This window comes from Corythoichthys intestinalis, chromosome 2 (genome assembly GCF_030265065.1).
Source record: "Corythoichthys intestinalis isolate RoL2023-P3 chromosome 2, ASM3026506v1, whole genome shotgun sequence".
In the NCBI taxonomy this organism is placed as follows: domain Eukaryota; kingdom Metazoa; phylum Chordata; class Actinopteri; order Syngnathiformes; family Syngnathidae; genus Corythoichthys; species Corythoichthys intestinalis.
The window spans coordinates 76,975,723-77,000,326 of record NC_080396.1 but is presented as its reverse complement, the minus strand read 5'-3'; the positions used below and the strand labels follow the sequence as shown (position 1 = coordinate 77,000,326).

At 40.8% G+C, this 24,604-nt stretch overlaps 1 protein-coding gene across 9 annotated transcripts in view; it reads left to right on the top strand.

Moving 5' to 3' along the window:
* Positions 1-24,604, top strand: part of nphp4 (nephronophthisis 4) — a 461,721-nt gene that overhangs the window by 193,274 nt on the left and 243,843 nt on the right. For all 9 annotated transcript variants that reach the window (XM_057860675.1, XM_057860682.1, XM_057860654.1 and 6 more), the window contains one exon: positions 13,798-13,983. In XM_057860675.1, the coding sequence (XP_057716658.1) occupies positions 13,798-13,983 (186 nt within the window). The remainder of the gene's footprint in view (positions 1-13,797; positions 13,984-24,604) is intronic.

Genomic DNA, 24,604 nt, shown 5'->3' with positions numbered 1-24,604 from the left:
AAATAAATAGTCCTTTATTTTGGGAAAGTTTGTAGTGTTTACTTTGTAATCCCTGTATTCGCGGCCATTTTTAAACACAAAGTTTCAATTTCTGATGGGGTTGAAAATTTGATAGAACACTGGGCACACAAAGAGGCCAGTAAGCCGAGTAAGATCTCACTCCCGGGTGTGTGTGTGTGGGGGGGGGGGGGGTGTGACAAGACGCCGGTCGTCGGCCAAGTGGCATTCTCGGTGGACAAGGAGCATTGTCAGCCACAAAATGCAAGCCACCTCCCTATTAAAACGTGTGCTATGATCCCAGTATATGACATAATTCATGTCACAACATGAAGTTTACTCACTTCCTCGGAAGTCCAATGGTCCCACAGTTGTTGCACACTTGTCTTGGCTGATCTCGGGGTGAACAGAAACTTTCTGAAACCCAAAAAGGCTCACACGCCTCTCCCTGGTGCAGCAACAAAAACCTGCAGCACATTTGGCTGGCGTGATGTAAAAAATAAACAAATTAAAACCAGCTGAATCCGCATTCCATCTGCATGCTATAAAGCAATGCTGCATTGTGAGATGCTGACCCGGGTTACGTCACATTTGCATTCGTCCTAAACCCGAGACTGAAGCCGGAAGTCACTCATTTTCATGTCGCAGAATTAAAAAATTGAATATATTAAAAATGATCACTTCCACACACATCCAAGCGGTCCATTTCATTCAGGAGCATAGAACACCGTGTGAAATATGAAATAAACATGCTTTTTGGTGTCATACGCACTTTAATATATGTTTTATAAGATTTAGTGCTGCAACGATTAATCGATTAACTCAAGTAATTCGATTAGGAAAAAAAGCTTCAAATCAAATTTTGCTGCGTTTAATCGGAGTGGCGTTGTAATGATTTGTTTTGAAAGTTGATTGATTTGGGTGGATACACTGCCCTCTAGTGGCAACAGTGAATATGACATAACTCATTTAACATGGCTGCTAGCTCATTTAAGCTAGCGGACTTTTGCTATGCAAGTTAGCCAATTGTTCTGTTGTTGTACTTAGATCCTCCTTTATGTATTTTATTTTTATACCGTTTGAGGCTAAGCTCTGGTATTTTAATTCATTTTTAAATAAAAGTGCAATCCTGTATAGTTTGAAGAAACACTCAGAATTATTTTCCCATCCGTACTTCACTTAATTACATGAAGAAATACACAAAATGAATAGGCTACACCTTAAAAAGTACAGTTTCTACTTAGCTTGAGAACGATGAACCGATACGACCGGATATCCGGTTTTACAGGTGAGAGATACTGCTGTATCGAAAGTAAAGTTACCATTCGACAGTAATTAGCCATTAAATATTCAATGAACCGATAGTAGAGATAGAATTCGGCTATCACGGCCACAAGAATCGGCTTCTAATGCCTAGTTCAATGCATTGCTTAATAATGATAATAATTTAGCTTTTACTTCACATGCTGCGCTTGTGTCATTCCCCACACAGCGCACTTAGATTGAGACCGCAAGCATGATGTAATATGGACAAGCACCACTCACAGTCGTGGTTACCTCAACTTCCCATGCATTTTGGCAGAACAGCTACTAGTCACCGTCATTACCCGATCGTCACGGCCGTGTCATAGCAACGCGAGAGCTAACAAAACCACAGTAACGCACGCTCTGTAGCGTTTTCTTCACAGCCCAAAACGAAACTAGTAGTTGCAACAAAGTAACATGCTAAAACAATGGACAGTTTGGGCACCGACGTGCAGCGATTGATTTTCAACGCACCCAGGAAAACAAAAGTCGGACTTTGAAGTGATGAAGGCAGCCAGATCTGTTCGCATAGGACAGAGCTAGTGTGAAGTGTGGAGCGGTACAGAGATTGTGAGTTTTTAACCCTGAAAAATAACCCACTACAATGGTGGAAAGGGCTGCATATCGTTTCCACGAAATGCAGTCTAGTTAAACATTAAAATGTGGATTAGTTGATCTTCCTCAAGAAAAATCTGCCCTTCAAAAAAGATATGGACAGTGATGAGGAATAAAAAATGTGGATGCAAAGGCATAAGTGAATAACTGCTGTGTATAAGGTTAAATTAATGATTATTGACCTGTCTGTCTAAAATGCCATGTTTTTATTCCCCCAATTATACCAGTGGTAAAGCATAATTTATTATTTATTTATGATAACACTAGCAGGTTTAATTCTTTTTTTTCTAGAGCTGCTGCATATAATTAATATTTTTTGTTTGTAAGATGTTTACGTTGAGGCCTTATTTTATTGTATTTTTTTCATAAAAAAATAAAACAACATTGGTATGAAATTTTGTTTAATTTTGCTATTTGAAATGTGGTCTTTTTTATATGTTTAAAGTACTGTACGAACAAATTGTATCGTTTTCACTCTGTATAGAACCATATTGTTCTTAAACTGTATCGAATCGTATCGAATTGCTCGGCCTTAAAAATGTATCGTTTTTTAATCGAATCATAACCTGTGTGTCTAGATGCGTATCGAATCGGCTACATGCCAGAGATTCCCAACCCAAGTTTCTACATCGACAATTTTTTCCCCCTCTGATTGACTGAGGATCCGTCCAGACCAGAGTTTGAACAAGATATCCGGGATGTACGTACATGAAAGGATAGATGTCAAGAGTAGAACAGTCTATTACCACCTATGAGGAGTGCTTGTCAGCAGCAATTTTTGACATATGGACTTCATAGTCCTTTTTTGACACCTTACTAATACATCCTTTCGTGTGCTTGACTGCTACACCTGCGACTGCTCTTAAAATGACCCTCGTCATCCTTTCTACAGGATATCATTCTGTCCCAAAGCCCTGTCAGAATTTGAGAAGCTTTCCATCCAGGGCAAAGACACCTACTTCACTGTAACGGCAGCCTTTCCATTTTTTCCTCACTTGATTCTTTTTGAGGTCACCACAGACTGTGTGCATACGCAGTACACACGCAATCCCCCGACATACAGTATGTATGCTGACGTGCTAACCCGTGAAACCAGAAGGTGAACAGATGATGGTTTGACCTGATAACGTGGCAGCAGGAGAAAAATGGAACCCACAGCTATTGAATGCATTGTTTTGCCAAAGCTTTGGCCTCAGTGTGAATGAGCTCACGTGTTGACATGTTATGTAGTCTTGGAAAGTTGACATTTGTGAGTGGGCAGAGCAACAATTATGGCTCACACTGCCAATGAAATCTTGCCAAAAAATGTTTTTGTATTAAAAATACGAGTTGCCACGATCTGTAGAGGTCAGTGTTGTAGAATTACAACATTTTTATTTTTTGTAAAAAAGGTTGAAATGTTTTTTTGTTGTTTTTTTACATTAGTGTAGTCATTGGGTCCTACTGTTCAGTCTCACAATAGGTGTGGATAGGAAATTTGTATATCAACCCTGCCAACAGTTCCAGGACTTTCAGAATCTGAAGAACTTTGGCCGTGCAACAACACTTTGGTTCCTTGGACTGCATTTATCAGATTTAAGTAAGTATAATGCCTTTGTAATATTTTTTTTGTAATCATTACACTTACCAGATCATGTACATATGCAGTTATTGTGAAATACATTAATCAAATGTAAATTAGAGCATCTTGTATGTATGTTGTAATTTTACAACTCTGGCCCTTGGGTAGTCAAAATGGCCATGGTGTAGGTTTACAAGTTACCTGGCTAAGTGTAGCCGAAATAGACATTTTGACAGAGACCTTCTATTTTTCACAATATATTTTAAAATTACACACATCTTTTACACTTTCCAGATATACTGTATTACATACTATATTATATATATCTTTATATTTATTTATAATTTCCAAACCAGTGCTATTTGGAACCCACTGTACAAGAAGCTGTATTACTGAAATATATTGCAATAGCGTACCTCTTTCTACTGCTTATAATTGTAATCACCTACAATAGTTCAGTTTCTCATTCTGATTGTACATATGTGCCTATTATGTTGGTTCGATTCATCGCCTAAGCAGTTAGATCTGGGGGGATGATGAAGTGTGCCTGTTGCATTGTTCCAAAAAAAGGTGACAACGTTGGGAAATGCATTCCCATTGCAGACATGATCATCTTTGTAGAAATGCAACATGCCTTCCTTTTGGGATGATGGTTTTCACATTCTTGAACATTCTCACCTGATAATCAGAGCACAATAGGTTGGCCAGACAGTATTGTTTGATTAGTGAGATGTGTAAATAGGTTACTTTGCCCCCCACCCATGTACCTATGTTATTTCCATTTAGTTTTTTGTCATTTCAGAATGTCTTCAGCAAGGAGAAAGACCTTCTACACTGTGCAGGAGGTCATCGATGCTGTCCAAAATGAAGAGAGTGATGTGGACATAGGCTTTGATGAAGCTCATGAAGAGTCAGATGACGAAACCCACGAAGAAGTGGACAAAGAAAACCATCCACCCACTGACTGCCCAGCCAATGAGGACATTGGGCACCAACCAGCCAAGCATGCCATGCCCCTTGACAGATATCGCTTGCAGAAAAAAGTTTTCATCAGCCCTGATTTGGATATTTCTGGCCCACCTCTCAAAAAAGATGTTCATTCCCTTGACACACCATTGGAATGCTTCACTTTGTCTGAAGACATGATTGAGTCACTCACAATAAACACAAATGAGTATAGCCTTCAAACACATGGAAGCTCCATAAACACCAACAAAGAAGAAATAGAACGAATGATGGGCATGTATCTCAAGATGGGCCTGGTACAAATGGCTGGAGTGCGAATGTATTGGGAGACAGACACACGGCTTGCACCTGTTGCTGATGTTATGTTTCTAAATAAATATGCTATTTGTAAAAATATGACTCCTGTTGAAATTATTATTAATATTATGTAGTGTTCTAGGGCTATGTAACAAGCAATCAACCAGTGCAAATTAACCCATAGTGTTTTTTTTTTTTTTTTTACTGAGATACAAACATTTGTATCTTTCTGATTCGACAATGAGTACAACTAGGGTTAGAGTCAGGAAATTCTGCTACCCCATTTAGCCAGCATTGTAAGATTACAACGTTCTCATAAAACTTTACAAAAACGTTTTTTTTTTTTTTTTTTTGCAAACACTTCATTTTCATCTACAAAGGCCTTCTACAACACCATATAAGTGGTTGAAATTTGTTTCTTTTATGTTTTTCTATGTCTGGCCACTACAGGATTAATCGACGGCTAATCGATTGTCAAATTAATCGAGAACAGTCAATTGACTGTCCAAATCCTCTTTTTTGAGCCGTTTAATAGAACATCTTTGTTTTTTCTAAACATGTTTAACTTAAAAACAACAAAAATCGTAAAATTCACTCTTTTTCTAATTAAGAGTTCTAAAAATATACCATTAAAAAAAATGTAACTCAGATGTCACACAGCTGAGGGCGGTGGCAGACCACCTCTCCTCATCTAATGAGAAATTAACCTGTGCTCAAAAGTCGTCTTTTTTTATGTGGAACTTGTTTTGTGTTGTGAGCATGGCTGACAGTGATGTTTTTGTATATCATGAGATTAAAAATACATTCACACACCTAAGTGAAAAAACCCCTATTGAAAAGGGTCCTACAAAAAAGGGGGCACTACTGAGCTGTGGCGCTTGCCCTTGTTCAAAACCAAAATTAATCTTCTAATTGAATATAAACTGCCTAAATCCAAATCTACACACCACCGTACTCTCTATTTTCCTCTATGGCTCTGAAACATGGCCCTTAAACAAGACACTGGCCACAAGAATAGACTGCTTTGGCAGCAGGGGTCTCAGAATCATCTAGAGCATCAGGTAGCCCCAGCAAATCTCCAAAGAAGTGCTGCGAGCCTCCCGCTTGGCTGCACAGCGCCACATCCGCTGGCTCGGCCATGTTCTTCGTCTTCCTCCTGACCACCCGACAAGAGCCATCCTGGAGTTTGACCCAAAGGCTGCAGGCTGGAGGAGACCACGAGGAAAGCCCCGCACTCGATGGCTTGACACCATCACGGACGATTTCCAACAACATGGAGTTACCTTGAACGATGCAAATCTGCTGGCACAAGACCGCCAGTACTGGAGTGGCCTCGGGCACCTGGTCAGCTCTATGCAATGGGACGGGAAACCAGCCCCAACGCAAGAGCCATGATAATGATGGTGAAATCCCTGAAGAAATCTACTTCCTTTTAATGGTGAACAAAGGGTTGTGATGGCAACAGACGGAAGCATGTGGACATGGACCTTAAAATGTAGTATTACAAAAGGTACTGTAACTACACTGACCAACCTGAAAGGAAATGGATATGTATAAGTAAAATGAATGACTTTTTGCTGCCACTAGTTGGCGCTGTAGGGTTAATACAAGGTGGGGCAGAGCAACTTGCTTTCTTAAATTTGGCGCCCTGAACCAATGGTTGCTCTGAGGATGTTAGGGATGGACTAATTTGAGAAGGTGGGGCTTAAAGTTTGGTTCTTATTGTGGGTTATTTATTTTGTGTTCATTTTTCAGGTAACCCAGTGAGCGTCATGGAGTGGACGAATTTGGAACGCGCTTTCGCTGTTGAGGCATTTTGTTCAAGCGGTCGCTCAATCGTCGCAACGCAACGTGCATTCCGTAGACATTTCAATATTGCCCCCCCCGTGGTCGTGTTCCTGGCCGGCAGTCGATTGTTTCTTGGGTAAACAACTTGGGGAAACGGGTGATGTATAGAAAATGAAACCTGGCCTCCCACGAACAGCAAGGACATCCCGAAACATTGATGTGATGAGACAATTTGTTTTGAGATCTCCTCGACGGTCTGCCTGCAAACATCTGCTCTTGGGTTGTCTGCTCGTTCTGTGAGACGAATCCTTCATGAAGAATTGAAATTTCATCCCTACAAATTAGCTATGGTGGTAGAACGTAATAAACGCGACTTTAGTGCTCGTGAAAATGCATGTGAGGCGCTTTTGAGCTTGCCTGACGACACACTTATTTTACTCTGTGATGAGGCTCACTTCCATCTTTCAGGATCTGTAAATAAGCAAAACATACGCTATTTGAGTCCTGAAAACCCCAGAGAACTTCATCAACGTTCTCTACACGCACTACGTGTAACTGTTTGGTGTGCACGATCGCCAGTTGGCATAATTGGCTGATTGTTTTGTGAAGAAAATAAACAGTATCACTGACATCTGACCGTTATGTTAACATGGTCAATGAGTGTGTCCTGCCAATACTGGACCACATCGACTGCCGGCCTTGAGCACGACAATGCCTCAACAGTGAAACTGCATTCCAACTTCGTTCACTCCATGATGCTATAAGGGGTTCCTTGAAAATAAACATAAATTAAATAATGCATGTTAAGAACCTAACTTTAAGCCCCACCCTCTCAAATAAGTCCATCCCTCCCATCCTCAGAGCAACCATCACTTCAGGGCGGCAAAAGGTATCAACTCCACAATTTTCAACAGTCTACATTGAATCCTAACCCAGTGTTTCTCAATTATTTTCTGTCACGCCCAAACGGAAGCCGTAAATGTTTCACGCCCCCACCCCAACTCTCTGCACCATGAACTCATGAGGACAATAAGCCAAACAATTTGACCGAGGACAAAAAAAAAAAAAAAAAAGAAAAATAGAACCAAAATGACAGTGTCATTGGACAGAGAGTTTTCATTTTTGCTGAAGGCAGTAGCAGCTCCTTTGCTATGGTGTGAGGTTATTTTGCACTGAACAACTTGGTATGCCAACTATTGTGATGCTAAAAATGCTCGTTGGTTTGACTTAATACTGACAAAACGGGATGATTGTTGGCAATATTTGGCATGTTTAGGCTGAAAAAACATCAAGCGGCTTATCAATGTGATTGGGGTCTAATGTCTTTAATTGACGTCTTAATTGATTTGGCTCCCTGCTGTCCGCTGCTAACATTTTTAGGCACAGTAAACAGACTGGTCTTTCCTCGTCTACCACTGTATTAAAATCAAAGGCAAAAGCCAAACGCTTCGTCATATTTCCTCGTCTTAGCTCTTCATATATCCAGTGCTTTTTGCTGTGTGCTTGGTTCAAAAATTCTGCATAAACCCATTGAGTGGATGTGCAATTACACTTTATTCTAGTATGGCAAAAAAGGATGTTCCCGGAAGTCACATGCGCCACCCCGGGCATCACTCTGCGCTCCCCCGCGGGGGTGCCCCCCACAATTTGAGAAGTACTGTCCTAACCTATTAGGAGAGGCATTTTTGAAAAATTCAAGGGGGCGATATTGAGCCATTTTGTTATGGTTTTCCACAAGTTCGCAAAATTAGCAAAATGAGTTTTCGAGCATGTTAAGGTCTCCAATTTGTCTATTTTCATCTCATGATAACCTAACTTGCTCGAAACTCTTTTTTGTAATTAGAAATACATTCACACACCCAGGAGACAAAAACCGTCTTGAAGAGGGTCCTACAAAAAAGAGGCGCTATGAAGCTGTGTAGCCACACCTTTATTCAACAACAAAAAGAATCATCTAATAGGGCCAATTCGACCAAGTGTGCCAAAAAATCTACTTCGTTTTAATGGCTAACAAAGGGTCGTCATGGGAACAAAAGGTCTTGTAACTACAATGGCCAACTGAAATGAACTGGACATGTACAGTCTATGTAAAATGATTGACTTTCTGTTGGTGCTGTAGGGTTGAGGCAAATGACCCCTACAGGAACCTTCAGGGTACAACTCTCACCAAGCAGGGGAATTTTAGCATAGGTATGTTGTATGTCTGCCCAGTTATGACTGTTCAAAATTTGTGGGGAGACAAAATGGCGACAGTCATTTTCACTTTCCTGTTTAGACCCCTCTGCTTCAACGAAACCTCAATATTCTTTCATCAGGCTCCCCTGATGCAGGTTTGAGGTCAATTGATTTTTTTCCTTTGGAGGAGGAGCCTGTCTTGTAAAAAAGGGTGTTTCCTGTTCCCAGCTGGGGGCACCAGGCCTAATGGGTAATTTTTCAATGTAGTCGTTTTCAGGCCGGTATACCTCACATAGTAGCCAGATATGAAACCTTGGAACTTGACCTTGGATGTGTCATAAAATATTTTTAAAAGCATATTTATTTTATCCATGTGTGTCCATTGCTGAAGACTATTTTGCTATGGTGCGTTTGCTCCCATCTAAAGACATTCATTCGGTGACAAATTTAAAATAAAGATTAAAAAAAAACCTATGACAGTTAGAGGGTGTGACAATATATCGATAAGATGAAATATCGCTATACTTTGTAGCCCAAAAGGTTATCGATATGCTCCCACCAAAAATCGATTAATCGTTTTAATCGTTGGTGGTGACTATTTAGGGGCAGTCTGGAGCCTTGGAACTTTTTTTAGATCAATAGGAAACTGTCTCTTTCATCACTCAATAATGTTCAATGCCATCTCCTAGAAATACATTTGTTTTGCTTACCGTGTTTTTTGTTGTTGTTTTTTTTTGGGCTATAAAGAAATACCAGAAAGCTGTGAAATGACCCCGATACCAAACTGACTACTTTGCTTTGTCAAACAATAGACCACTCAAACAAGCAATCAAGCAGCCTAGGTGTGAAGGGGGGGGGGGTCACTCTGGATAGCTGCAATTAGCATCTCGAATATTTGCAAATCCAGTCTCGTTAACTCCTGGGTTAGTGTAAAAATGATGAGAGGGCCATGTGGCATGAAACTACGACTAGCATTCAGAACGGTAGCTAAACCAGAATAGCTACATTTTAGAAAATTGGAGTGTTAGAACATCTGAAATCCCATCAAGCACCTTTACTTTGTCTTGACAAGTCCAACATGCAGTTGTCAAGGTTTACAGTTTATTATGTTAAAGGACAAAATGACCAAAGAACTTTCAACAGCAGCTAAAACAGCTGTTTTGTCACAGCAAACACAAGCTTCGGTATACATTACATTGATGTTGAGTCAACCTTAATCCATTTTAACTGGCTGCAAGTGTGACTTAGTTATTGCCACCACCTGTTATGTGCCACAGGGAAGTAACAGGTGCTTTTGATTACACAAATTAGAGAAGCATCACATGATTTTTCAAAGGGTGGCAATACTTTTGTCCGGCCCATTTTTGGAGTTTTGTGTGTGTGCGTGTGTGTGTGTGTGGGGGGGGGGGGGGATTAAATCTTTGTTTTTTTTTCATTGCAAGCAAAATAAATGCAGATATTACTAGTGATGGCAAACTGAAGCATCATGAAGCAATGAGGCTTTCCATCAAACTGCTTCGCTCCTGGGCCAAAGCATCATGAGGCTTCACTTGTTGTATTACGCCTTCATGTGGAGAATAAATGTCATGACAGACAGAGTGATTAAAATGATACCATGGATTTGATGGGCCAGGGAGTTGGGATGTGAATGAACTTGTCTGAGTTACTTGAAAGTAGAGCCTAGATCGGGCCTAAGAAATCCAGCCCGACCCGACCCGGCCGCGTGTATTAAAGCCGACCCGAGCAATTAACTTAACTTGCAGGCACGAGCCCGAAAAAACCCGAAATTGTATTTTTTATTTGTATCCCCGAGCACGAAAAAAAGCCGAAATTTTATGTTTTATTTGTGAGAACCCAGAAGGAGGAAATGCGGGGATGCAATGCGTCAGTCAGACCTGGACACAACACTGCTTGGAAAATGGTTGCGTTTTGTGTGATCACATTTGTGACGATGCCTATATGTGCATAATGACAACAAATTAAAGCCTGTCTTTTATAACAAATTTTCCCAGTTAAACAAGGCTGTCAAATGCACATTCAATAAGCATTTATAGCTTTTATATTTCTGTGTCTGTTCTATTAGGTGGATAGTTCATGCGTCATTTCCTTGGCAAAATGCAGCAACAGACATTTATTTTAATTTCTTCAAGTTGGCAGAAAAAACGCAATTTTTCTTCATTTTTAAATAGTCTGCATATTTTTATGATCATTATAAATGCATGCACACAACGAAATAACGCTGGATAGGTTTGTTAAATATATTTCTGTGTGTGATATTGTGCTCTCATGGACGCACCTCTTTGACAAGGAGAGGAACAGCAGCATAAACAAAAATAAACTAAAAATACTTTTAAATAACGTTCTTTATTTTAATGACTCGCATCAGAACACACAAAAGAACAACCTGCCTTAAGGAGCACTGAAACAAAATAAGAACATTTTAAGGAACACCACGAACTCCACGATGTCCTGCTTTGCACGAATAGGTGCGGCCCTCGAAACAAATGATCATAAAGATGTTTGACTAATATCATATCCATATCGAAATTCGAAAAGGAAATATCAGGATGCAGAGTTGCAGACGCGCGGTGAGCCCCAGAGCCTTCATGTGCGCAAACAATGCACTCGTCAGCTGAGGCTCATGTTTGGGATTACCACAGCGTCCTTTCTCTGTTTTATACAATTTATTTATTTTATAATATGTATTCCTTAGTTTAACATCCATATACAAATATATATTTATGTTTTAAAAAGTTTTTTAAAAAGCGAGAGAAGAAGTCCGGCCGACCCGACCCGTCCCGAACGAAAATGATTGACATTTTGGGCCCAACCCGAGCTCAAGATAGGCTCTACTTGAAAGAATGTTTGCTGTATTTTATACATTGACATATAAACAAGGAACAAGACACACCTTTCGTTCATTTTTATTGGGGATAACTAACATTTCCAAAGTTTTGGGCTTTAAACGGTTTCTTTTATAGATAGGATTTCTCCAGCTTTTGAAAATAGTCTTAAGCAAGGGACGGATGAAGCCGGGGTACAATACCTCAAAATAGATGAAGAGTTCTCTTGGTACCCAAGTTCTTTAGAATAAAGTTTGCACTTATCCTCTTGAAATATCGGCAAGCAGAAAAAAGACATTAAAACGAGGGATACACTGTGTTGTTACAATAATTTACAATATATATTCACACTGGTTATTATACTTTGTACCATTTTAGGAGAGCTCTGCTCAAAATGATCCCAGACAGTGGATGTTCTCTTCTTTTTCGTTGTGGACGGTGTGTCCATTATAAAACGAATCCGATTGAATTGAGGTTTGAAGATGCGAGTTGGGTGTGTCAGTGTCACCTGTCAGCTCATTGTTGTCTCGGTGCACCATTTTATTTCGAATCACCTGCGAAACCATGCGTTGGCGATAACTAGGAAGCCCGTCTCGCGAGGCATCGGACGTAGCAACGCACGTTCCGAGGCTTCGGGCGTGGCCACAAGCGTAATCAACACATGCCTCGGTACATGCTTTGCAGATTTTTTTTCCTGGTTTACTCGGCACACGAGGGCACATCACTAGATATTACTATCAACGCATTTGTCATTGCAATCATTTTCTGGGAGAAATTGAGCATTATCTGACATAATTGCAGGGGTGCCTGATACTATTGGCCAGCAGTATAGGCAAACTGGAGCTTTTGGAAGATGTAAAAAGGTTGACCCCTCGATTGCTTGCCTGAGTGGTCCACTGTCCGACAAGCAACAACTGTTTTGTCCAAATGGACAAGCCTATTTGGAAGGGGGAGAGAAAATGACCTCTAAAGGTGTTCATTGCATCAGACAACCATCCAATGGCACCTTTCTGTCTCCATACAGTTTAGACACACATACAGTATATGTGAGACATACTAGTACTGTAAGGGGCCGTTTACATGGTGACTGTCCGAGAATATGAAAAATGTCAAATTTGCATTTGCATTTGCGTCGCCATTTGACCAATGTCGCGATTCCGCATGAAAACGATGTAGTATTCATGCCAGGCCCTAGGGGGCAGTGCAGATTTACTGGGCGACAGAGAATGATGCACTTTGACCCCACCAAGCTCCCTCAGCCCGGAAAAAAAATATGCCCGCCCACTCAAAGCAATGTGTTTTTTCTTTTGCTCAAAAAGGCACAAAAATTGAAACGTTCAACATATTTAATTTAAAAATATGATTAAAACAGTAAATTAAAGCCGACATTCCGCCATATTTGCTGTTTTTAATGTTTAGTAGCACGCCCAATGTGACGTGTACGAGTGCTGACGTTAACGACGCGGTCTCGCGCTGCAGGAGCCTTTTGATATGCATGCCGAGGAAGCCCCCCTCAACCCCCCGCAATCGGATTGTTCCACTTTGGAGGCAGGATTCATTTTCGTCTTCGCCGACACCATATGCACGCGAGGCGAGTCCCTAACTCAGTCATTGCGTCTTTGTGTCGCAGAGTCGCCATGTAAACTTCCCCTAAGTCTGACCACAGTATGGTACAATGCATGAAGTTGAAAAAAAAAGAAAGAAAACCTGACTAGTATGTTCAATTTGGTTTACACAGAGGATAAACCTGGAAGAGTTGAAGGGACAAGTAAACACTTGAAAAGAAAAGTCACATCCTGTCAGTAGTTTGGGCTGTTTTATGGTGGTTTTTTCACCACAACCTGTCTTCTGGGCTTGAAAAGTGACAACAGGGCAGCTAGAATAGCACTAGTTTACCCTTCCCCCATCAACCAAGGTAGCCCTGCCCTACAAACACTCAAGATGCTTATTGGAGCAATCCAACCCTGTGGGTTTGCCAGTGTAAATGGGAATGACTAATGAGGACCATAGTGCTTACAAAAGGTATGCTGATTAGGTGAAGATGTAATTTGTATCCACTGATCCACCCTTGGTAGTTCTAGTGTTAATAGGCAGGTAAACCCAAATATCAAAGGCACTGAGGTTAATGAGTAAGACCAACCAAACCGATTCCTGTTTTACTGACATCAAAATGATTCCTAACAGCACAATCACAAGATTTAATGACACGACATAACACGATAATAAGTATTAACCTGTGTTTCCCGTCAGCTCTCACTTTCTCAGCTGACGGCTCCTTCACGCAACCCGACCATCAGCTGCTCAGGGTTGCCATGGCAACAGTCATTTCCTTCTCTCCTCCATCCTGTCCTAAGACCACCTGCACAATGGCCATCGCATGATGCAAGATCACCTTCCGTGTGCGCTCAAAAGAACGCCGAAAACATACAGGCTGAGGTAAATACACATGTATAAATTAAGAACGAATCTTATGCCGCATTCAGACTGCAGGTTTATTTGATTCCAATTGGATTTTTCCTCATACTTATGTCTTTATTATTAAAAAACACAACAAAAAGTGAATGTTTACATTATCTTCAATTTCAATATACATCTTATGTTCTTAAGTAGTTAAAATTGAGATTTGGCATGTAGTATGTGTGGAAATGAGGGAAAATAGAAATTAGGAGATGGAGGTTGGGGTTATAGCTGTTTTTGTTAACTTTTATTTGGCGAATCATTGAAAAAAATAAAATTTTGAATGAAAATCAGTGTTTGTATATGTCATAGAAATAACTGACCAAAACAGTTGTCTTTGCATTTCAGTAATTTTGACAACCCCCCCCCCCCCCCCCCCCCCCAATAAATAAATAAATAAATAAATAAAATGTGTGGCTCCGTGGTGACCTTCACCTCGGGGAGTTCCGGCAAGAAATTATAACCACTTTCACCCCTGAAACTGAAAAAGCATGCAACTTAGCATTAGCTATGTATGTTAACTGTTACACTTACATAGCATTAGCTATTAAGGGTGTCAACAATAATCGATGCGGCGATGCATCCCGATGCGGGGCATGGACGATTCGATTCAATGCGGGCAACAAGCCGAATCGATTCAGCGCATTTTAAAATATATAAGTACGTTCAAAAATCTTCCCTGCACAATTCCGGTGATGCAACGGATTTGGTTTCCCCATTTTTATTATTATTCTCATGTTTCATTTTTTACACACCACCTAACTCTGGTCAAGTTTCCCACCAACCTCGTAGAAGCCAAAATGTCTCCAGACGTCCGCTTTCAATGTGTTAGGTGCATCAATAATCTTTCTCGCTCCCTCTTTCTCTGCTTCAGCCATTGTTATGTTATGTCCCATATCTCTGCTCTCTCGATTAGAGCTTAGTTCGGGTCTAAAAAAATCCAGCCCGACTCGACCCGGCCCGCGTGTATTAAAGGCCGAAAGCCCGAAATTTTACGTTTTATTTGTAGGCCCGAGCCCGAAAACCCCCCGAAAATGTACATTTCATTTGTAGGCCCGAGCCCGTTTCAGCAGGAGGAGCAAATGCGGGGTTTGCAATGCGTGGTTGCGTTTTGTGTGATCACAATTGTGACGATGCCGATGTGCATAATGATAAATTAAAACTTGTCTTTTGTCACAAATTCTCCCAGATAAACAAGACTGTAAGATGCATATTCAATAAACATTTATATCGTTTATATTTGTGTGTCTGTTCTATCAGGTGGATAGTTTATGCTCATTTACTTGGCTTAATGCAGCAACAGACATTTATTTTTATTTATTCGAGTTGGCAGAAAAAACCGTAAGTTTTCTTAATGTTTAAAAAGTCTACATATTTTTATTATCATTATAAATGAGCGTACACAACGAAATAACGCTGCAAATGTATGTTAAATATATTTCTGTTTCGGATATTGTGCTCACATGCATGGACGCGCCTCTCTGACAGAGGAACAGCTGCATATGCAAAAATAAACTAAAAAACTTTTAAATAACATTCTTTATTTTAATGACTCGCATCAGAACACAAAAGAACAAGCTGAAACAAAATAAACTAGGCCTGCAAGCAGGACTGAACGGGCCCTCGCAATCTAGCGCAACTCGGACGTCACGCAACTCGGACTGTGTGCAGGTCAGGGTGGTGGCAGATCCTCCTCTCTAATCATCTCATTAGAACCTAACATGCTCGAAAGTCGCCTATTTACATTCCCACACCCAAGAGATAAAAACCCCTATTGGAGAGAGTACTACAAAAAAGGAGCCACTACTGAGCTGTGCAGCCAAGCCCTTATTCAAAACCAAAATTAATCTTCTAACTTGGCCAATTCGACCAAGTGTGCCAAATATTGTGGCTCTATAAGCTGCCTGAGTCTCTGAAAAAAAATATTTCCTTTAAATGGCGAACAAAGGGTCGTCACGGCAACAGACAGAGACACGTGGACATGGGCCGTAAAAAAGTATTTTAATAGGTCTTGAAACTACAATGACCAACATGAAAAGAACTGGACATGTTTTGGAAAAACGAGTGACTTTCTATCGCCACTAGTTGGCGCTGTAGGGTTGATGCAAATGACCCCTACAAGGCCCTTCAGGGTATGACTCTCAACAAGCACGGGAAGTTTGGCGCAGATATCTTGTATATCTGCCGAGTTATGACTGTTCAAAGTTTTTGGAGAGAAAAATTGTTGACAGTCATTTTCACTTTCCTGTTTGGACCCCTCCGCTTCAACGAAACTTCAATATTTTTCATCAGGCACCTGAAGACAGGTCTTAAGGTTTCCCTTATGCAGGTTTGAGGTAGATTGATTTTTTCCCTTTAGAGGAGGAGTGTGTCCCGTAAAAAAGGGCATTTCCTGTTCCCACTAGGAGGCGCCAGGCACAAATGGTAAATTTTCAATCCAGTCCTGCTCAGGCTGGTATACCTCACACACATGCCAGATTTAAAATAGATTGAACGTTGTATGAGGGAGTTATCAGTCATTTTCCGAATTCGGTGTTTTGGCGAAAAAATGGAAGAATTTGGCGCCCCGCCCAGGTCAGGCCCGTGAATGAAAACACACCATTTTTATAACTTAAGATTTCATATGCCTCATGAACAGTCTCGCCATTTTTGAGAATGATCAAACTAATTCCCTAGGTGCCAAGGTGTAAAATGTGCACACTGTAAATCGATAAAAAGTTCACATTCAATCCAAAATACCCGATTTCCTGTAGGATTTGGAATGTGTGTGCAAGAGACTTTTTGGAGCAGTTTTGCACAAAGTTTTGACTCTCCAAATTTCATCACTCTATGTTGGAAAAACCTAAATGGAGAGGCCTTTTTGAAAATTTCAAGGGGGCGCCACTGAGCCATTTTGTTAAAATTTTTCGTAACGTTGCAAGATTATCGAACGTTATCCAAAGCCGCATGTATGTGCAAATTTTGGTGAGTTTTTATGCATATTCAAGCCTCCAAATGTAAACTCTTACTGTGAACCCATGAAAATTTCACATTCGACCCAAAATACCCGATTTCCTGTTGGATTTGGAATATGGGTGCAAGAGACTTTTTGGAGCAGTTTTGCATAAGGTATCTACTCCCCAAATTTCCTTGCTCTATGTTGAAAAAACCCAATAGGAAAGGCCTTTTTTAAAACTTCTTTCTGTCGCCACTAGTTGGCACTGTAGAGTTGATGCAAATGACCCCTACAAGAACCTTCAGGGTATGACTCTCAACAAACACGGAAAGTTTGGCGCAGATATGTTGCATATCTGCCGAGTTATGACTGTTCAAAATGTTTGGCGAGACAAATTGTTGACGGTCATTTTCACTTCCAGTTTGGACCTCTCCGCTTCAACGAAACCTCAATATTTTTCATCAGGGACCTGAACACATGTCTTGAGGCTCCCCTGAAACAGGTTTGAGGTCAATAGATTTTTTTCCCTTGGAGGAGGAGCCTGTCTCGTAAAGAAGGCCATTTCCTGTTCCCACTAGGGGGCGCCAGGCCTAATGGGTAATATTTCAATGCAGTCGTGTACAGGCTGGGATATCTCATATACATGCTAGAAATGAAAAAGATTGAACGTTGTATCACGGAGTTTTTAATCATTTTCTGAATTTGGTATTTTGCCCAAAAATGGCCGACTTTGGGACCACGCCCAGGTCAGACCCTTGAGTGAAAACTCACCATTTTGAAAACTTAAGATCTCATAGGTCTCCTGAATAGTCTGACCAATTTTGAAGACGATCCAACTATTTTCTTCAGCGACAAGGTCTCAAATGTAAATCGATAAAATTTCACATTTGATCCAAAATTTCCGGCTTCCTGTTGGGTTTGGAATATGGGTGCAAGAGACTTTTTGGAGCAGTTTTGCACAATGTATCGACTCGCCAAATTTCATTGTTCTACGTTGAAAAAACCTAATAGGAAAGGCCTTTTTGAAAATTTCAAGGGGGCGCCACTGAGCCATTTTGTTAATTTTTTTTGTAGATTATCAAAATTTACGCAAAGTTGCATGTATGTGCAAATTTTGGTGAGTTTTCGTGCATGTTCAGGCCTCCAAATGTAAACTCCAACTGTGAACCGATAAAAATTTCACATTTGATCCAAAATATCCGATTTCCTGTTGGATTTGGAATATGGGTGCAAGAGGCTTTTTTGAACAGTTAGGCATAAGGTATCTACTCCCCAAATTTCATTGCTCTACGTTGAAAACCTGAGAGGAGAGGCCTTTTTGAAAATTTTAAGGGTCAAGGGGGCGCCACTGAGCCATTTTTTGACATTTTTTCAAAACGACACAAGATTATCGAAATTTACGCAAAGCCGCACGTATGTGCAAATTTTGGTGACTTTTCGTGCATGTTCAGGCCTCCAAATTGGCCATTTTCATTTGCCCTGAAAAAAGAATAATAATAATAATAATAACTAGGCCTGCAAGCAGGACTGAACGGGCCCTCGCAATCTAGCGCAACTCGGACGTCACGCAACTCGGACTGTGTGCAGGTCAGGGTGGTGGCAGATCCTCCTCTCTAATCATCTCATTAGAACCTAACATGCTCGAAAGTCGCCTATTTACATTCCCACACCCAAGAGATAAAAACCCCTATTGGAGAGAGTACTACAAAAAAGGAGCCACTACTGAGCTGTGCAGCCAAGCCCTTATTCAAAACCAAAATTAATCTTCTAACTGGGCCAATTCGACCAAGTGTGCCAACTATTGTGGCTCTATAAGCTCCCTGAGTCTCTGAAAAAAAATATTTCCTTTAAATGGCGAACAAAGGGTCGTCACGGCAACAGACAGAGACACGTGGACATGGGCCGTAAAAAAGTATTTTAATAGGTCTTGAAACTACAATGACCAACATGAAAAGAACTGGACATGTTTTGGAAAAACGAGTGACTTTCTATCGCCACTAGTTGGCGCTGTAGGGTTGATGCAAATGACCCCTACAAGGCCCTTCAGGGTATGACTCTCAACAAGCACGGGAAGTTTGGCGCAGATATCTTGTATATCTGCCGAGTTATGACTGTTCAAAGTTTTTGGAGAGAAAAATTGTTGACAGTCATTTTCACTTTCCTGTTTGGACCCCTCCGCTTCAACGAAACTTCAATATTTTTCATCAGGCACCTGAAGACAGGTCTTAAGGTTTCCCTTATGCAGGTTTGAGGTAGATTGATTTTTTCCCTTTAGAGGAGGAGTGTGTCCCGTAAAAAAGGGCATTTCCTGTTCCCACTAGGAGGCGCCAGGCACAAATGGTAAATTTTCAATCCAGTCCTGCTCAGGCTGGTATACCTCACACACATGCCAGATTTAAAATAGATTGAACGTTGTATGAGGGAGTTATCAGTCATTTTCCGAATTCGGTGTTTTGGCGAAAAAATGGAAGAATTTGGCGCCCCGCCCAGGTCAGGCCCGTGAATGAAAACACACCATTTTTATAACTTAAGATTTCATATGCCTCATGAACAGTCTCACCAATTTTGAGAATGATCAAACTAATTCCCTAGGTGCCAAGGTGTAAAATGTGCACACTGTAAACCGATAAAAAGTTCACATTCAATCCAAAATACCCGATTTCCTGTAGGATTTGGAATGTGTGTGCAAGAGACTTTTTGGAGCAGTTTTGCACAAAGTTTTGACTCTCCAAATTTCATCACTCTATGTTAGAAAAACCTAAATGGAGAGGCCTTTTTGAAAATTTCAAGGGGGCGCCACTGAGCCATTTTGTTAAATTGTTTCGTAACGTTGCAAGATTATCGAACGTTATCCAAAGCCGCATGTATGTGCAAATTTTGGTGAGTTTTTATGCATATTCAAGCCTCCAAATGTAAACTCTTACTGTGAACCCATGAAAATTTCACATTCGATCCAAAATACCCGATTTCCTGTTGGATTTGGAATATGGGTGCAAGAGACTTTTTGGAGCAGTTTTGCATAAGGTATCTACTCCCCAAATTTCCTTGCTCTATGTTGAAAAAACCCAATAGGAAAGGCCTTTTTTAAAACTTCTTTCTGTCGCCACTAGTTGGCACTGTAGAGTTGATGCAAATGACCCCTACAAGAACCTTCAGGGTATGACTCTCAACAAACACGGAAAGTTTGGCGCAGATATGTTGCATATCTGCCGAGTTATGACTGTTCAAAATTTTTGGCGAGACAAATTGTTGACGGTCATTTTCACTTCCAGTTTGGACCTCTCCGCTTCAACGAAACCTCAATATTTTTCATCAGGGACCTGAACACATGTCTTGAGGCTCCCCTGAAACAGGTTTGAGGTCAATAGATTTTTTTCCCTTGGAGGAGGAGCCTGTCTCGTAAAGAAGGCCATTTCCTGTTCCCACTAGGGGGCGCCAGGCCTAATGGGTAATATTTCAATGCAGTCGTGTTCAGGCTGGGATATCTCATATACATGCTAGAAATGAAAAAGATTGAACGTTGTATCACGGAGTTTTTAATCATTTTCTGAATTTGGTATTTTGCCCAAAAATGGCCGAATTTGGGACCACGCCCAGGCCAGACCCTTGAATGAAAACACACCATTTTGAAAACTTAAGATCTCATATGTCTCCTGAATAGTCTGACCAATTTTGAAGACGATCCAACTATTTTCTTCAGCGACAAGGTCTCAAATGTAAATCGATAAAATTTCACATTTGATCCAAAATTTCCGGCTTCCTGTTGGGTTTGGAATATGGGTGCAAGAGACTTTTTGGAGCAGTTTTGCACAATGTATCGACTCGCCAAATTTTATCGTTCTACGTTGAAAAAACCAAATAGGAAAGGCCTTTTTGAAAATTTCAAGGGGGCGCCACTGAGCCATTTTGTTAAATTTTTTTGTAGATTATCAAAATTTACGCAAAGTTGCACGTATGTGCAAATTTTGGTGAGTTTTCGTGCATGTTCAGGCCTCCAAATGTAAACTCCAACTGTGAACCGATAAAAATTTCACATTTGATCCAAAATATCCAATTTCCTGTTGGATTTGGAATATGGGTGCAAGAGGCTTTTTTGAACAGTTAGGCATAAGGTATCTACTCCCCAAATTTCATTGCTCTACGTTGAAAACCTGAGAGGAGAGGCCTTTTTGAAAATTTTAAGGGTCAAGGGGGCGCCACTGAGCCATTTTTTGACATTTTTTCAAAACGACACAAGATTATCGAATTTTACGCAAAGCCGCACGTGTGTGCAAATTTTGGTGACTTTTCGTGCATGTTCAGGCCTCCAAATTGGCCATTTTCATTTGCCCTGAAAAAAGAATAATAATAATAATAATAATAATAATAATCCTTTGCAAAACAATAGGGCCTTCGCACGTCTAGTGCTCGGGCCCTAATAAAAATAATAATAATAACTAGGCCTGCAAGCAGGACTGAACGGGCCCTCGCAATCTAGCGCAACTCGGACGTCACGCAACTCGGACTGTGTGCAGGTCAGGGTGGTGGGAGATCCTCCTCTCTAATCATCTCATTAGAACCTAACATGCTCGAAAGTCGCCTATTTACATTCCCACACCCAAGAGATAAAAACCCCTATTGGAGAGAGTACTACAAAAAAGGAGCCACTACTGAGCTGTGCAGCCAAGCCCTTATTCAAAACCAAAATTAATCTTCTAACTGGGCCAATTCGACCAAGTGTGCCAACTATTGTGGCTCTATAAGCTCCCTGAGTCTCTGAAAAAAAAAATTTCCTTTAAATGGCGAACAAAGGGTCGTCACGGCAACAGACAGAGACACGTGGACATGGGCCGTAAAAAAGTATTTTAATAGGTCTTGAAACTACAATGACCAACATGAAAAGAACTGGACATGTTTTGGAAAAACGAGTGACTTTCTATCGCCACTAGTTGGCGCTGTAGGGTTGATGCAAATGACCCCTACAAGGCCCTTCAGGGTATGACTCTCAACAAGCACGGGAAGTTTGGCGCAGATATCTTGTATATCTGCCGAGTTATGACTGTTCAAAGTTTTTGGAGAGAAAAATTGTTGACAGTCATTTTCACTTTACTGTTTGGACCCCTCCGCTTCAACAAAACTTCAATTTTTGTCATCAGGCACCTGAAGACAGGTCTTAAGGTTTCCCTTATGCAGGTTTGAGGTAGATTGATTTTTTCCCTTTAGAGGAGGAGTGTGTCCCGTAAAAAAGGGCATTTCCTGTTCCCACTAGGAGGCGCCAGGCACAAATGGTAAATTTTCTATCCAGTCCTGCTCAGGCTGGTATACCTCACACACATGGCAGATTTAAAATAGATTGAACATTGTATGAGGGAGTTATCAGTCATTTTCCGAATTCGGTGTTTTGGCGAAAAAATGGAAGAATTTGGCGCCCCGCCCAGGTCAGGCCCGTGAATGAAAACACACCATTTTTATGACTTAAGATTTCATATGCCTCATGAACAGTCTCACCAATTTTGAGAATGATCAAACTAATTCCCTAGGTGCCAAGGTGTAAAATGTGCACACTGTAAATCGATAAAAAGTTCACATTCAATCCAAAATACCCGATTTCCTGTAGGATTTGGAATGTGTGTGCAAGAGACTTTTTGGAGCAGTTTTGCACAAAGTTTTGACTCTCCAAATTTCATCACTCTATGTTAGAAAAACCTAAATGGAGAGGCCTTTTTGAAAATTTCAAGGGGGCGCCACTGAGCCATTTTGTTAAATTGTTTTGTAACGTTGCAAGATTATCGAACGTTATCCAAAGCCGCATGTATGTGCAAATTTTGGTGAGTTTTTATGCATATTCAAGCCTCCAAATGTAAACTCTTACTGTGAACCCATGAAAATTTCACATTCGATCCAAAATACCCCATTTCCTGTTGGATTTGGAATATGGGTGCAAGAGACTTTTTGGAGCAGTTTTGCATAAGGTATCTACTCCCCAAATTTCCTTGCTCTATGTTGAAAAAACCCAATAGGAAAGGCCTTTTTTAAAACTTCTTTCTGTCGCCACTAGTTGGCACTGTAGAGTTGATGCAAATGACCCCTACAAGAACCTTCAGGGTATGACTCTCAACAAACACGGAAAGTTTGGCGCAGATATGTTGCATATCTGCCGAGTTATGACTGTTCAAAATTTTTGGCGAGACAAATTGTTGACGGTCATTTTCACTTCCAGTTTGGACCTCTCCGCTTCAACGAAACCTCAATATTTTTCATCAGGGACCTGAACACATGTCTTGAGGCTCCCCTGAAACAGGTTTGAGGTCAATAGATTTTTTTCCCTTGGAGGAGCAGCCTGTCTCGTAAAGAAGGCCATTTCCTGTTCCCACTAGGGGGCGCCAGGCCTAATGGGTAATATTTCAATGCAGTCGTGTTCAGGCTGGGATATCTCATATACATGCTAGAAATGAAAAAGATTGAACGTTGTATCACGGAGTTTTTAATCATTTTCTGAATTTGGTATTTTGCCCAAAAATGGCCGACTTTGGGACCACGCCCAGGTCAGACCCTTGAGTGAAAACTCACCATTTTGAAAACTTAAGATCTCATATGTCTCCTGAATAGTCTGACCAATTTTGAAGACGATCCAACTATTTTCTTCAGCGACAAGGTCTCAAATGTAAATCGATAAAATTTCACATTTGATCCAAAATTTCCGGCTTCCTGTTGGGTTTGGAATATGGGTGCAAGAGACTTTTTGGAGCAGTTTTGCACAATGTATCGACTCGCCAAATTCCATCGTTCTACGTTGAAAAAACCAAATAGGAAAGGCCTTTTTGAAAATTTCAAGGGGGCGCCACTGAGCCATTTTGTTAAATTTTTTTGTAGATTATCAAAATTTACGTAAAGTTGCATGTATGTGCAAATTTTGGTGAGTTTTCGTGCATGTTCAGGCCTCCAAATGTAAACTCCAACTGTGAACCGATAAAAATTTCACATTTGATCCAAAATATCCGATTTCCTGTTGGATTTGGAATATGGGTGCAAGAGGCTTTTTTGAACAGTTAGGCATAAGGTATCTACTCCCTAAATTTCATTGCTCTACGTTGAAAACCTGAGAGGAGAGGCCTTTTTGAAAATTTTAAGGGTAAAGGGGGCGCCACTGAGCCATTTTTTGACATTTTTTCAAAACGACACAAGATTATCAAAATTTACGCAAAGCTGCACGTATGTGCAAATTTTGGTGACTTTTCGTGCATGTTCAGGCCTCCAAATTGGCCATTTTCATTTGCCCTGAAAAAAGAATAATAATAATAACTAGGCCTGCAAGCAGGACTGAACGGGCCCTCGCAATCTAGCGCAACTCGGACGTCACGCAACTCGGACTGTGTGCAGGTCAGGCTGGTGGCAGATCCTCCTCTCTAATTATCTCATTAGAACCTAACATGCTCGAAAGTCGCCTATTTACATTCCCACACCCAAGAGATAAAAACCCCTATTGGAGAGAGTACTACAAAAAAGGAGCCACTACTGAGCTGTGCAGCCAAGCCCTTATTCAAAACCCAAAATTAATCTTCTAACTCGGCCAATTCGACCAAGTGTGCCAAATACTGTGGCTCTATAAGCTGCCTGAGTCTCTGAAAAAAAATATTTCCTTTAAATGGCGAACAAAGGGTCGTCACGGCAACAGACAGAGACACG